General features: G+C 38.0%; 1 protein-coding gene across 2 annotated transcripts in view; it reads left to right on the forward strand.

The window, feature by feature from the left end:
* TAX1BP1 (Tax1 binding protein 1) overlaps positions 1 to 13,086 on the forward strand; it is a 68,396-nt gene that overhangs the window by 11,454 nt on the left and 43,856 nt on the right. For both annotated transcript variants that reach the window (XM_075212276.1, XM_075212278.1), the window contains exon 3: positions 3,941 to 4,043. In XM_075212276.1, coding sequence (XP_075068377.1) covers positions 3,941 to 4,043 — 103 coding nt within the window. The remainder of the gene's footprint in view (positions 1 to 3,940; positions 4,044 to 13,086) is intronic.

A 13,086-nucleotide genomic window follows, 5' to 3' on the forward strand; every position in this document is an offset into this window, starting at 1 on the left:
TTCTAAGGGTTTGAAAGGTCTCAAAAAGTTCAGTTTTGCTGCACCCTTTAGTAATTTAAATGGAATTGTCTAAATTAAAGTCATCTTGAGAGGACTTTTATTTTCAGAACATTGATGCTTCCTAACCACAAAATGTGTTGTAATTTCCAAGCTTACCACTTATAAATGTTTAGGTATGAAAGCTCCCAGGTATTTGAGATGCTCTGTATTCCAAGTAAAGGAAAATGTTGACCTCAATCTTCCCAGCAAAGGAGTAATGATGATGAGATTCTTAGTTTTCCATTTGTTTTTACATATTTTGAAAATTAGAAATCATTACAATCTGGGACAGTAGCTTGTTAGTAATGGGAGGACATGCAGTTTAGAAATAAGGAGCAACATGTCATATACAAACAAAAGCACCTTAAATTTATTCTGAGCAATGTTGAATGGCAGTGATATCTGGGTTAGATCTAATAGAGGGGATACAACATCAATACATAATATAAAGAGAAGTGGTGACAGTAGGGTAGACCTGTTGTGTAGTGATTTAAAATGAATTGGTCAAGGACACGTTAACGCATAGCCTGATAGAACGATATATGGGCACAATATGAAAAAGGAAAGAGCCCTCTATTAAATTCATTTCATCCAAATTTGGTTTAGTTTAAATCTATGGGAATCGTCTTTTCATTGTCTGGTGGATTTTTGTGGCAAAACTGAGGCACGTTGCATTGTATGCCTGTGGATCTCTCTCTCGAACAAAGCTAATCAGAATGGATTCAATGTGAAAGGAGAGGATTTAATTGGTTGCCCACATATTTGTATACAGTTTTGGATCGGTGCTCAAGTGAGTGTCTAGCGATCAATATGGGAGAAATCTGTTGTTTTTTTATCATTTTAATAAACTGTGCAGTTATGAGAAATTTTGTAAAAGGAAAGTATAGATCCATCAGGACCCGGGCTTTTACCGATCGCTATCAGTGTAATAGCTCCCTCCCACTCCTCTGTTGTGAAAAGGTAATTTAATTGTAGGTAATTTAAGCTTAGGAGAACTAAAGTCGGCAAATAAAAAGTTGTTTCTTGTACAAAAGATGCTTGACATACTACTCCTTTTGACTGCCTCAGACAATCCAATTTACAATAATCCCGAGCAATTGTTTCAGTTATTGTTTTTAGGCCCTAACTCGTCCGTTATGTGTTCTATGTATGTTATTTGCTGCTTCTGGTGAAAGGTCATCACAACAGTGTTGCAGCTCTTGTTGCATTCACTTTTGTGAAATTGAGTTAAAGGGGTTTTTTTTGCTTCACTTTTGTCTCAAAATCATGAGTTGCTGTAAATTAAGACTAGTCAAGTCCTTTTCTATGTTAGGTTTCCAGATGGCCTATCTGTAACAGAAGGTCTTTCATCTCCCACTTTTTCACACTGCTAAGCTGTATCGATTCCACTTGGATAATGTGCTTTCATGTGCTTCTCAAGTGACACTTTTTATTAATATACTGGTAATAATAAATTATATATATATTGTCATAAGATTGTATTGGGGTTACCATCTCCTGGAGTTAGACGGCTGCACTTCACACACTTTGGCCAGATAAATCACACCAGCTACATTTATTCTCCAGGCGTAAAATAAACAAACAAACTATCCTAATCTGTCCGGCTTTAAACTAGTACACAGGAATATCCTCTCGCAAGTGAAGGACTTTGTGTCCCACACACACAAAAATAACAGCACTTTCTAGTCATACAATTCAGTGTCTTTAAGGAAGCATCTGAACTTCTCCCCAGGTAATGAGACCCAAGGAACTGGCTCTCTGGAAAATGGGACAATTGAATGGAATGTACAAGACAGAAGATACAAATCTGCCTCCCAGTGCATATATATATATATATATATATATATATATATCTCCCTTTTTTCCTTCTGTACCCAAAAAAATTGAAATTAGAGATTCATTCTGAAGCCTTGTACATTTGGATTTAGTATAGTGAGGTGCCTGCAATGAGAGATTTTTGGTGGGTTTTAAACTTCTTCTGTTGTAGCATGGTCAACACTAACGTACATCAGGTAAAATCTACACTTCTACTCCTGTTACAGATTAAATAACACGCCCAACATGTTGCCCCTTTAATTTTCGAGCTCTATGTACCCCTGTGTATGTCGTCAAGGGGTCCATTTGTTGAACATGCTGAAGCAGGGTGACAATAGTATCTTACAGAGTGGTATAATCTGCTTCATCTTTAAATCCGGATATTGTTACTGTGGCCTCTATATAAGGTCCTCCAATATGATTTGCAGTTTAGCACTAAGGACAGGCTTTCATGTCTACCTGAATGGCTGTTAAAATAGTATTCTGACTTAACAATGCTGATCTGCTTCAGAAGACATATTTTTTAAAAAGGACCGTACCTCTGTCCAGCAGTGAATAATTCTGCTGGAACTGTGACCTCGACTCTGTCAGATTCCACTTTCAAGAACGCTGCAGCACCATGATGTGCCCTGGCTTTCTTGTTCGATTTTCTAGGAACCAAATATAATCTCTACCCCAGTGGTAGAGTGTGGATTAGACTAGATCTCGAAGATCAAATCTTCATCCTGACTTAGGTCAAGGCCACACTCCTTATTTTATTTGTAATATAATGCAAAGAATGGAAAACTATTTAAAAGAAACCAAAATTAAACCATAAATTGTAAATTCTGTTCCACTAAAAAAATTTTGAAACCTATAAGAAAAGTTAGGGATTGCGCACATTAATCTCGTAACACGTTAATCTCGTAAAAAAAATAAACACATTATGAGGGAATTGATGGCTGGGCAAAGACAATAAAAGGGAATGAAGGAATGAACTGCTGAGCCCCAAAATTGAGCTGTTCACATATATAGCATTCTGCGTTGACCACATGGTTTGATAGACCTCATTCAGTTGTCCTCCTGTAACACAACAGGAGTAGAGCTATCAAGAATTCAGTCTAATGAAAATAAATTGGGTGCAAGGTAATACAAATTTGTTTCACATAATAGAAATTGGTAACTACTCGACCAACGCTGAAAATGTTGTTGTATTGTGTAGCTGTTCTGTGTTGACCTGTCTGTCTAAACTGGACGGATTATGTTGTGTATGTATATAGTGTTAATATCCAGAAGCTGCTTGTAAAAAATTGTATTACATAAATTCAACATTTTATGCCCGATTTGTATCTTTTGCAAGAGGAAATATATTGATAATATATTATTTTTGCCACCATAGCAGTTATCTGCTTATGGTCTTTTAGTTGTTTTTTTTTTTCTTCCACCCCTTATTGCTTATTTGAATTCATCCTCCCCAGTAACTACACTTGAATCAAAGCAACATGTTGGGTTAAAATAAAATTTAAATCTATTTAACGAAGTAAATGTGTAAAGAAAATAAAACACTTTTTTTTTTTTTTTTTTATCTTTCAATCATATATTTATTTGGGTGATTTGTGTAAATTGTGAGTCAGTCTTCATAGTCATGTATATGTAGATTGATACAAATAAGCAAGGACAGTTATCTGTGCAAAGACCAGTTAGGTCACCCAGGCGATTTTAAGAGAGATCCCAGTGTACTAGGGATCATTGATCCATATATGAGAATTATTACCTGTAGTGCACAGGGACATCGTCACATAATGCAGGATTAACATACACTTAAAAGAAAAGGATGTGTTTTATTTTGGCACATATGTCAGTCCTGCACGGTACAGGGGGTATTTATAGGAGTTTCTCTCCTGTTTACAGCAGTCAGTTTAAAACTGCCTACATGTGCTTGGCCTTCTAGATAAACAAAACTAATATATTACATTAGTATCATTATGGCACTTTTGCTTGTGGTTTTTTTTTTACAAAGAAAGTGTGGGGGTTATCCTTTTGTCTCTGTGTAAATCTTTCCACAAATATTTGTTTTCTTACACTTTTTTTAAATTATATATTCAAGGTTGGATGGAGCACTGCACGAGACTACTTTACATTTTTGTGGTCCCCTATGCCTGAAAATTATGCAGCAGATTCTACTCGTGACTGTGTGTTGACTTTTCAAGGTAAGGCAGTGTTTAATCTGACTTTGGTTCTTCTGATAGAGATATATATATATATATATATTATTTATTTATTTTTAAAAAAAGTTATTATTTCAAAAGAACTACATCATCTATTGTTTATTGCAATTTTACAGTTAATCTACTCTTTTTTTAAAATGGCTTCTATTCATTTCATGACTATTTGACGATTATTTTGTACACTTGGCTGGGGTTTATGTTGTCTCCCTGGATAATTCACCTTTTTGAGTGCACCAGCAAAGTCCTGATGTGCTGTCCAATAACAGCTGGATGCTTCCACCTGTGTAAACTAGAAGCTAGGCCATAAACCAAGCTTGGATAGTCACACTGAGCGTTCCATTTTCCCCCACAAATATAAAAAGCAGAGGTTTATGAAGTTCTGTGTGAAATGTCCATCTGAGACATGAACAAGCCAAGTTACAGAAACGCATATTGTTGCTATCAAGCACTAAAACAGTAGCTTCCCCTAGATCTTCCTGAGTACAACATGCAGCAGTCTTCAAAACTTATTTAATAACATGTACTCTAAACCAGTCACAAAATGCTTAGTTATCATTAGTCTAATTTGCTTTTGACTCATTATTTTATTAACATTTATATAGTGCTTGCATACTCCTTAGCACTTTCCAATTGGGAAAAAAACACAGTAATGAAATATGACTGGATATTAACAGACGGATAAAGGGGTATGTTTACTAAACTGCGGGTTTGAAAAAGTAGAGAAGTTGCCTATAGCAACCAATCAGATTCTAGCTGTCATTTTGTACTAAACAAATGTTAACTAGAATATGATTGGTTGCTATAGGCAATATCTCCACATTTTTGAAACCACAGTTTAGTAAATATACCCCAAAGAGTTAATATGGCCCTGCTAACGAGCTTACAACCTGTAGGACAATAGGAGTTTGATATATGAGGTTAAATGCCACCAATTGTACGATGTATAATGGTCCAACCAGATTAGGGAAACATGTGTAGGGGGCCTGTATGATCCAGTCTCGCTGCAATGCTTTGGGGGTCAGAGGATTGTTTAAGTATAGTAAGAGAATAAATAATAGGTTTGAGTGAACTGTGCAGAGGGGTGGTAATAAGGTAGAGTAGTTTGTAGGCTTGTAGAAATAGAAAGTCTTGTTGTAAGAGGGAGGTAATTCCACAGTGGGTGTAGCCCCCCCCCCCCCCCCCCCCCCCCACAAAAAAAAAAAAAAGTCCTCTAACTGGGAAAGGGAGCAGGTAATGATCGTGGATATGACACAGATGTCAAGGGGCATATTTGGATGTTGGTGCAGTTTTGTTAATGGCTTTGTTAGTAGAGGACTTTTATACTCTATTTGGGAAAATACAGGAAACCAATGTAGGGTGTGACAGAATGAAGCAGGAATGCTGTGTGCGGAAAATAAGTCAAGCTGCTGCATTCAAAGTAGATTGTAGGGGTGAAAGTTTGGTTTGGGGAAGACTAGTATGAAGGAAATTGCAATAATTGAGATATTGAGTGCATGAATTAGTCTGTGTTAGCAGTGTTTTGTGGATTTGTGCATATTCTGGAAATGTCTTGGATATATATTATGGTTATGATTATAGTACTGTTGTAAAATTTATCCAAAATCAGAGCATAGATTCTTGCTCTTGTACTATCACTGCACTGAACACCTTGCTACTGTGGCAGTAACTTTTATTCTGAGTTCAGCTGTAATTTAGTTACGTCATAGGCACAGCTTGACAAGTATTTGGTTACAGTTTGCGTCTTCCACAGAATTGCGCTTCAGTCTGTCTGAAGTTTTGTATTGGGTTGTGCAAGTGTAAGAATAAACAAAGGAATCCTTCTTCCAGGAGAGCATTTATAAAATGGCATGCTCTGTAAAGTGCTTTTCATGAGGGTTACTAGTAGAGATGTTAATTGACCCCCAAGTTCTGGTTTGGGATCTGGATTAACTTTGTGCTTTGGTTTTGGCAAAACTGCCCTTGCGTGTTTTGGTTTTTGGATTCCGATTTATTTTTTTTTGCTAAATTCACACATTTTTGCTCCCCCCCCCCCCCCCCCTATGTTATTATTAACCTCAATAACACTAATTTCAAGTCATTTGCAGTCAATTTTGACCACCTCACAGATCACAATATTACTTACATACACTTTCAAACAAAGACTGCAGCAGTTCTTGCCAGTGATAAGAAGGCCATTGTCATACCTGGGCATAAGACCAAAAAATCCACCTCTTATGTGTGGAATTATTTTTAAACAATTCCTGACAACAGTTGTCTAGCCATTTGTAGCATTGTAAAGCCACAGGGTCATTCCATGTCAGTTCAACAAGGGTTGTCCACCACCCATCTCAGATTTCTACGATTTTTTTTTTAGTTGAGAGGATGTCATAACTATTTTTGCCAAATATCTCGACTGTCTGACAATTAGTTGATTAAATATTGATTTTTCAATTTATTAAATAATTTACTAATCGCGGCTTCTTTATCCAGTTTATTTGAAGTATTACGGGTGTTTTATTAAGGAATCACCACAAAATTTGGACCCCTAAGGTAACTCTTCCTCCCGAATCCAAAAATCCAAATTACTTTATCTGTCTCATGTTTTGTGTTATGGCAAAAACGCATGTTTTTCGAATAGAATTAAAAATGCTAGGTTCAATTGACATTAGGGATCTTATTTTTTGGGGGGTGTTTAAAAAAAGTTATACATTACTACCACAAAAAAATCAGCCGGGTACTCTGTTTCATAGTGGAGGAAAAAAAATAATGAAGTTGATGTTCGATTACTGTTGTACCGCATACATAATTTACACATTGTTAAAAACCATAACAAAAAAGTGAACTAAACTGAGGCAATGGTATAAAACTCCCATACAGGAAATGAAACAAACAGAAACTGATGGGAAGGGCATTCCCTTTAGAGAGACCAAAACTGAAACTTTCCAGAGGGAGAGAGGGAGACACAATCATGGCAGCTGCTCATTTGGTAGTCTTTTAAATACAGACTGCCATATTACTATCTACTCAAAAACCATTGAAGTACATAGCTGGGACCACATTACATATGAAGAAAAATAACTTTTGATTCGGAGAACTGAAGTTTCAAATGCAGTAACCAATGATCCTGAAACCTCAGCAGCTGAAGCTTTTCATGATGGTAGCAGACTAAGATATGAAGAATTTCAGAATACATGCTGTAATCATTTCTTGTCTCACAAAAAAGGAGCCAGAAAAAAAGTTATGTCACTGAAGTGGACCAAAGAACATGGTGACTGTCAGCTTGTTGTATATTTTAGGCAAGATGATTGTGACAATTCAAACTGTGTGAGCCTGTGTGTTATTAGCGATACCCATGACCATGTAGCTATAACTGTGCATGCCTTCATTATGGTAGTTATGAAACACTTAGCAAAACTATTGCAGTATATTTACTACTTTAGTGATGGTGCTAGTGCACAATACAAGAACTGCAAAAACGTTTTTAATTTATGCTTCCATAAGAATGACTTCAACATTCAAGCAGAATTAAATTTTTTGCCACATCTCATGGTAAGAGTCCATGTGATGGCATTGGAGGGACAGTTAAACGTCTAGCCACACGCACCAGTCTGCAAATAGTGGAAACCCATCACATCTTGACACCTTTGCACCTGGGCAAATGAAAATGTACATGGCATAAAGTTTTTTTACGTGTCACAAAACAAAATACAAGACTACAAAATCAAGCTGTATAGTTGTCTAGAAACAGCAAACAGTGTGGCAGGAACACGTTCTCATCACAGATTTCGGCCTATTAGTAATTATGAGCTACACATATATCGATTGTCATCTGACGACATAAAGACAGGAGGAACCAAAATTAGTGTCACTATGACCACCGTCACACAAAATGTGGACAAAAGTGATCTGCAACCTGGAACATACATAGCAGCAGAGTATGATAACATCTGGTACATTGGGTATATCATTCAATGTAATGAGGAGGAACAAGATGTACTGATACACTTCATGAAACGAAACCAATCAACAAATGTGCTGTCCTGCCCTTCAAAAGATAAGTGTTTTGTTCCTTTTATTAACGGCCTCTGTGCAACGGAAGTGCCTACTATCCAAGGAAGTACTTGAAGGCAGTATACACTTTCTGCTGACACTTTAGGGAAAATTACAGAACGTTACAACAAGTTCCAAACAAGGGAAAAATAATGAGATTGTTGACTCAACTTCAGTTAAGGATTTAAGTTATGTTAAAGGTTTTAAATTTCATGGTTTCTTGTGTTAATTATGTATGCGGTACAACAGTAATCCAACATCAACTTCATTATTCCCCCCCCCTCCCACTATAAAACAGAGTACCCGGCTAATTTTTTTTTTTTTTTTGTGGTAGTAATGTATACCTTTTCTAAACATCCCCCCCCCCCTCCCAAAAAAAAAATGGGATCCCTAATGTCACCTAGGGTTTTTAATTATATTTGAAAAACATGCATCTTTGCCGTAACGCAAAACATGAGGCAGATAAAGTAATTTGGTTTGGATTCTTTGATTCGGTTGGAAGAGTTACCTTAGGGGTCCAAATTTTGTGGTGATTCCTTAATAAACACCCGCAGTACTTCAAATAAACTGGATAAAGAAGCCACGATTAGTAAATTATTTAATAAATTGAAAAATCAATATTTAATCAACTAATTGTCAGACAGTCGAAATAGTTGTTTTGACATCCTCTCCTAAAAAAATGTCAAAAAAATCTGAGATGGATGGTGGACATTTCATGTTTTTTGGGGTGTTCTAATGTGCAATGACCCCACAGTCAGTAGAGGTAGGGAACTTAACCATCTAGGAACCTCATCCAGGTTACGCCATTTGAAGCGAGTTCATGGAAAGCTTTTGTGAAAATCAGAAACTTTTATGCTAAAAAATAACAACAAGCAGTCCAGCATCATATACCTCTCTTCTCTCCGCTAGATCCCAGCACCTGCAATCTACATTCCCACCACCTTCACCATCAATATCCTCACAAGTGATTGGGGTTAGTCCAAGTTTCTAAGGCTAGATAACCCCTCCCCTATTCAGGACTCCTCAGAAGAATCCTTGAGCGTTAGGCCCACTGCTGCTGCTCCTGCTGTTAGGGGTGGATCTTCAACCCAGAAGCAGACCAAGAAGAAGGCTACTAGTCGTTTATAACAATTGATTGTTAAACAATCCTTTGCAAGAGGAAGCAAGTATGAAAGCTGTCAACCAGTGGCAAAGCGGATCACAGGCGCCATGGCGACTACGCTAGTATTAGATCTGCGTCCAATATCCACTATTAATGCAGCTGGTTTTAGACAGTTACTTTATTATTATTATTATTAATAATTTTTATTTATAAGGCGCCACTCAGTGTCCGTAGCGCCGTACAGGGACAAACAAGTACAATACAAGGTGGGACGGCACGGTACAGTAAACAATAAGCACAGTAACTCAGTAAGCTCAAAGCACAGCTAGAGAGAGGGGGGACAAAGACCGGCTGGCGCCGGAGCCCAAGAGGAAGGGCGCGAATGACTGGGAGACCCCCAGAGGGGTGGGGGGAAAGGTAGCTGGAGAGCAGAGTTAAAGGTGCAGGAAACAGGAGGAGAGATGGATACTTGAGATCTTTTGTCCCCATTACCAAATTCCATCACGACACCTTTTCACTAGAAAAGCTATTCCTCACCTCTACCAGAAGGTTCGTAAAAATTTAATTATTGGGCTACAAAATGCCATTCTACCCACTGTACACTTAACCACAGATATGTGGACAAGCGGAACTGGGCAAACTAAAGATTATATGATTGTGACAGCCCACAGGGTTGGTGATTCGCCTTCACTAGCAGGGACAGCAGCAGCATGTACCCAAGAACGTCGCATTTTTCAGAGGCAGGCTACTCTGTGTATCATCTGCTTCACTAAGAGGCATATTATTATTATTATTATTATTATTATTATTATTATTATAGTATATTTGTCAGGCACCACAGTGCTGTACAGCACCGTACAGTAGGGAAGACAAGTACATACATAAAAGAAGGCATACGTAAAACAAGAACAGACAAGGCAGACAAAATGAATGGAGACATGAAAACAAAGGGTATGGAGGACCCTGCTCATTAGAGAGCTTACATTCTAAAGGGAAGAAGGCACAGCTGAAACAAGAGGAGCAACTGTGGCTCATAGTGGAAATTAGGATAGTTGTGAGGGTGCATTAGTGTGAATAAGTGTTATTGATGATAAGGTCACCTCTAAAAAGAGATGGGTCTCCAAAGAGCATCTAAATATTTGAAGGCTGTGGGAAAGTCTGATTGAGCGTGGTAGGCAATTCCATAAGTGGGGAGCAGCACGGGAGAAGTCTTGAAGGCGGAAATGAGAGGTGGTTATCAGAGACGAGACAAGGCGCATGTCAGAGGTAATACCGCTGACAACCTGTTTGAAAAACTAAGGGATGTCATTGCATCATGGCTTATCCTGCTTGGACTCTCCTGAGGATATGTGATTTCTGATAATGCCACCAATATTGTTAGAGCATCACAGTGGGGAGAATTCCATCACATTCCCTGTTTTGCAAACACAATCAATTTGTTGGTACAGAACTTTTTAAAAAATGACAATGACATGCCGAAGATGATGCTGTCTGTGTCCCAAAATATTTAGGGTAATTTTCGGGATTCGGCAACAGAATGTAGGACAATGCAGCAGCTGCAAGAAGAAAATAATTTAGGGGGAATGTACTTTAGTCCAGTGCAGTGGAGAATACTTTCCGTGTTGTGCAAGGTACTGAAACCACTCGAAGTAGTCACCTTTGAAGAGAGTGCAGACACTGTTAGCTTGAGTCAGGTGATTCCCCTAATTAGACCTTTTGAAAAGCAGCAAGAGAAATTGAAGGAAGAAATGAAGCAAAGCAATTCCGCTAATTATGTTGGACTTGGCCAAGATCCAAGAGTTATCAACATCTTAAAATAGAATTCTCCTCCTCCAGTTTCTCTGGAATTTGCTCCTAGGTAAAAGCTTAGCTTTCCCAAGACACCCAGTGGTGATGCAGCTGACTCTGCACAACATTTTGACATTTGGTCTGGTCTAAAAGAATTGCCAAAAAATCGTGACAATCGTGAACTACAAATTCCATGAGGATGACCATTACCGGCAATTACATCAAAGTACACAGAGTTCTGTGACGGTGGATTCCAGCAGGGATGAATTAGTATTGTTTGAGGATGATGCATACACTGATGAGGGTGAATAAGATGACAGTGTAAATTGCAGGTGCTGAGAGAAGGGAGCTAGCTGATGCTGTTATGCTTGGTAATATTTTGGGTAGAATGGCAAGTTGGCTATTTTTATGTTTTTCTACAGTAAACTTTCACCTTTATTAGAGAGGTGTTTTTTTTTTCTTTACAAAGGTACAAGCTTTTTATGTACATTTTTGTTTACCTGACTTAAAACCATTATGCATTTGGACATAGACTTTAGCACACCAGGTAGAGGGATTAGTATCATCATGACTGAGACTGGAGGGTGACAAGAACAATGCCACCCCTCCTGTTTTTGTATGAGCTATGGCATAGTAGAATGCCACGGGCAACTTTTAAGAATACTGACAGACCTATTATTACAATTTCTGTTTCAGCACTGAACCCTGCCACCTCTTCTGTTTCTGAGTGAGCTATGGTGCAGATTTAGACCAAGCCTGCCAGCCCTAGTATTTCTATTTCACAATGACAATTGGCAATGGAGCTCTTCTCTTTGTGTGTAACCTATATAAAACCGTACAATTTGACTGCAAATTCAGAAGACCAAGCCTGCCAGCCCTATTAATTCTATTTCAGCAATGACGATTAGCAATGGAGCTCTCCTGAATTTCACTGGAGACTTTGAAGAACACTGTTACCCCTCCTCTCTTTTCTACCTATGAAGCTGCCCATCTGCTCTAGACAGCTGTGCTACCTCCTCTGTGAAATTAATTATAGAATCCAAAACTCGCGAGATGTACCGAAGCCAGCGCGGCTCGGTACTCGGATCTGCTAAATTCGGGTGTGTTCGGTTCTCGGGGAACCGACCCTGAGCACCTCTAGTTAGTAGCTGTATGTATAAATCCAGCAGCATGCAACTTAGCTAGGAAGCTGGTTTGAGTTCTTATCATATAGAGCACACTAGCTTACAAGTGCTGTCTCAGGCAAACATGGACAGTCTTTTGATGCATACAAAGATTCTGACCTTGGGACTTTTTCATTGTTAGTTTACTTTAAAGTGTACCCTTTGTAAATGCACACAGTGGGGGTAGGGGGGTAGTCCCTTTGTATAGTGAGCCTATGTTCACCAGAAACCAGTGACATCACAGGCACTTAATTAAATGTCTTGTGCTTCGTGTCTCAGTAATGGCACTGGTACCTAGTGAGTTCAAGCTCTTATTTTTATTAAAATCCGTTGAGCACACTTTTTTTTTTTTTTTTTCTTTTTAAGAAATGCAGCCGTTAAATAGACAAAAGAGTTTGAATAGCTAGTGATATAGTTCATAATGACTTCAAATCACTCAGTCCGTTTTTTTTGGTCTTAGTATAAAGTAATTTGAAGTAGAAGCACTTGTGGCTTGTACAATTACATTCAAGCTGCTAGATCTATGATTCCTTTATAAGGCGATGCCAATGATATGATCCAGTTGCATTTTTAAATAAAATACACTGTTCTGATTTGAACTTACTGATCTTCTTTACTTGGATTGCTAAGCACATGGTCAACGATTGTGATTCATTGCAGAGATTCTGTAAATGTGGTGTGTTCTGAAATCCACCAGGCTCAACGCTTACATTCCCAAATCTGATACACTGTTGATAGAAAAACTGCAGTTTGTATGTTTAAATAGCTGGTGCTAAAGTACCCTACTCCTTGGGATTGTGTCAGAATGCTTGTGATGTGAAAACATCCAAAAGTATGCAGAAAGAAAAATGTGTTTAAAGAGGCTTACTGCGTTCCAAAATAAATATTTGTATTACTATAATCCAAAGTACCTTGTTCCTCGAATAGTAATGCCATTTCATGT

This window comes from Mixophyes fleayi, chromosome 5 (genome assembly GCF_038048845.1).
Source record: "Mixophyes fleayi isolate aMixFle1 chromosome 5, aMixFle1.hap1, whole genome shotgun sequence".
NCBI classification, from domain to species: Eukaryota; Metazoa; Chordata; class Amphibia; order Anura; family Limnodynastidae; genus Mixophyes; species Mixophyes fleayi.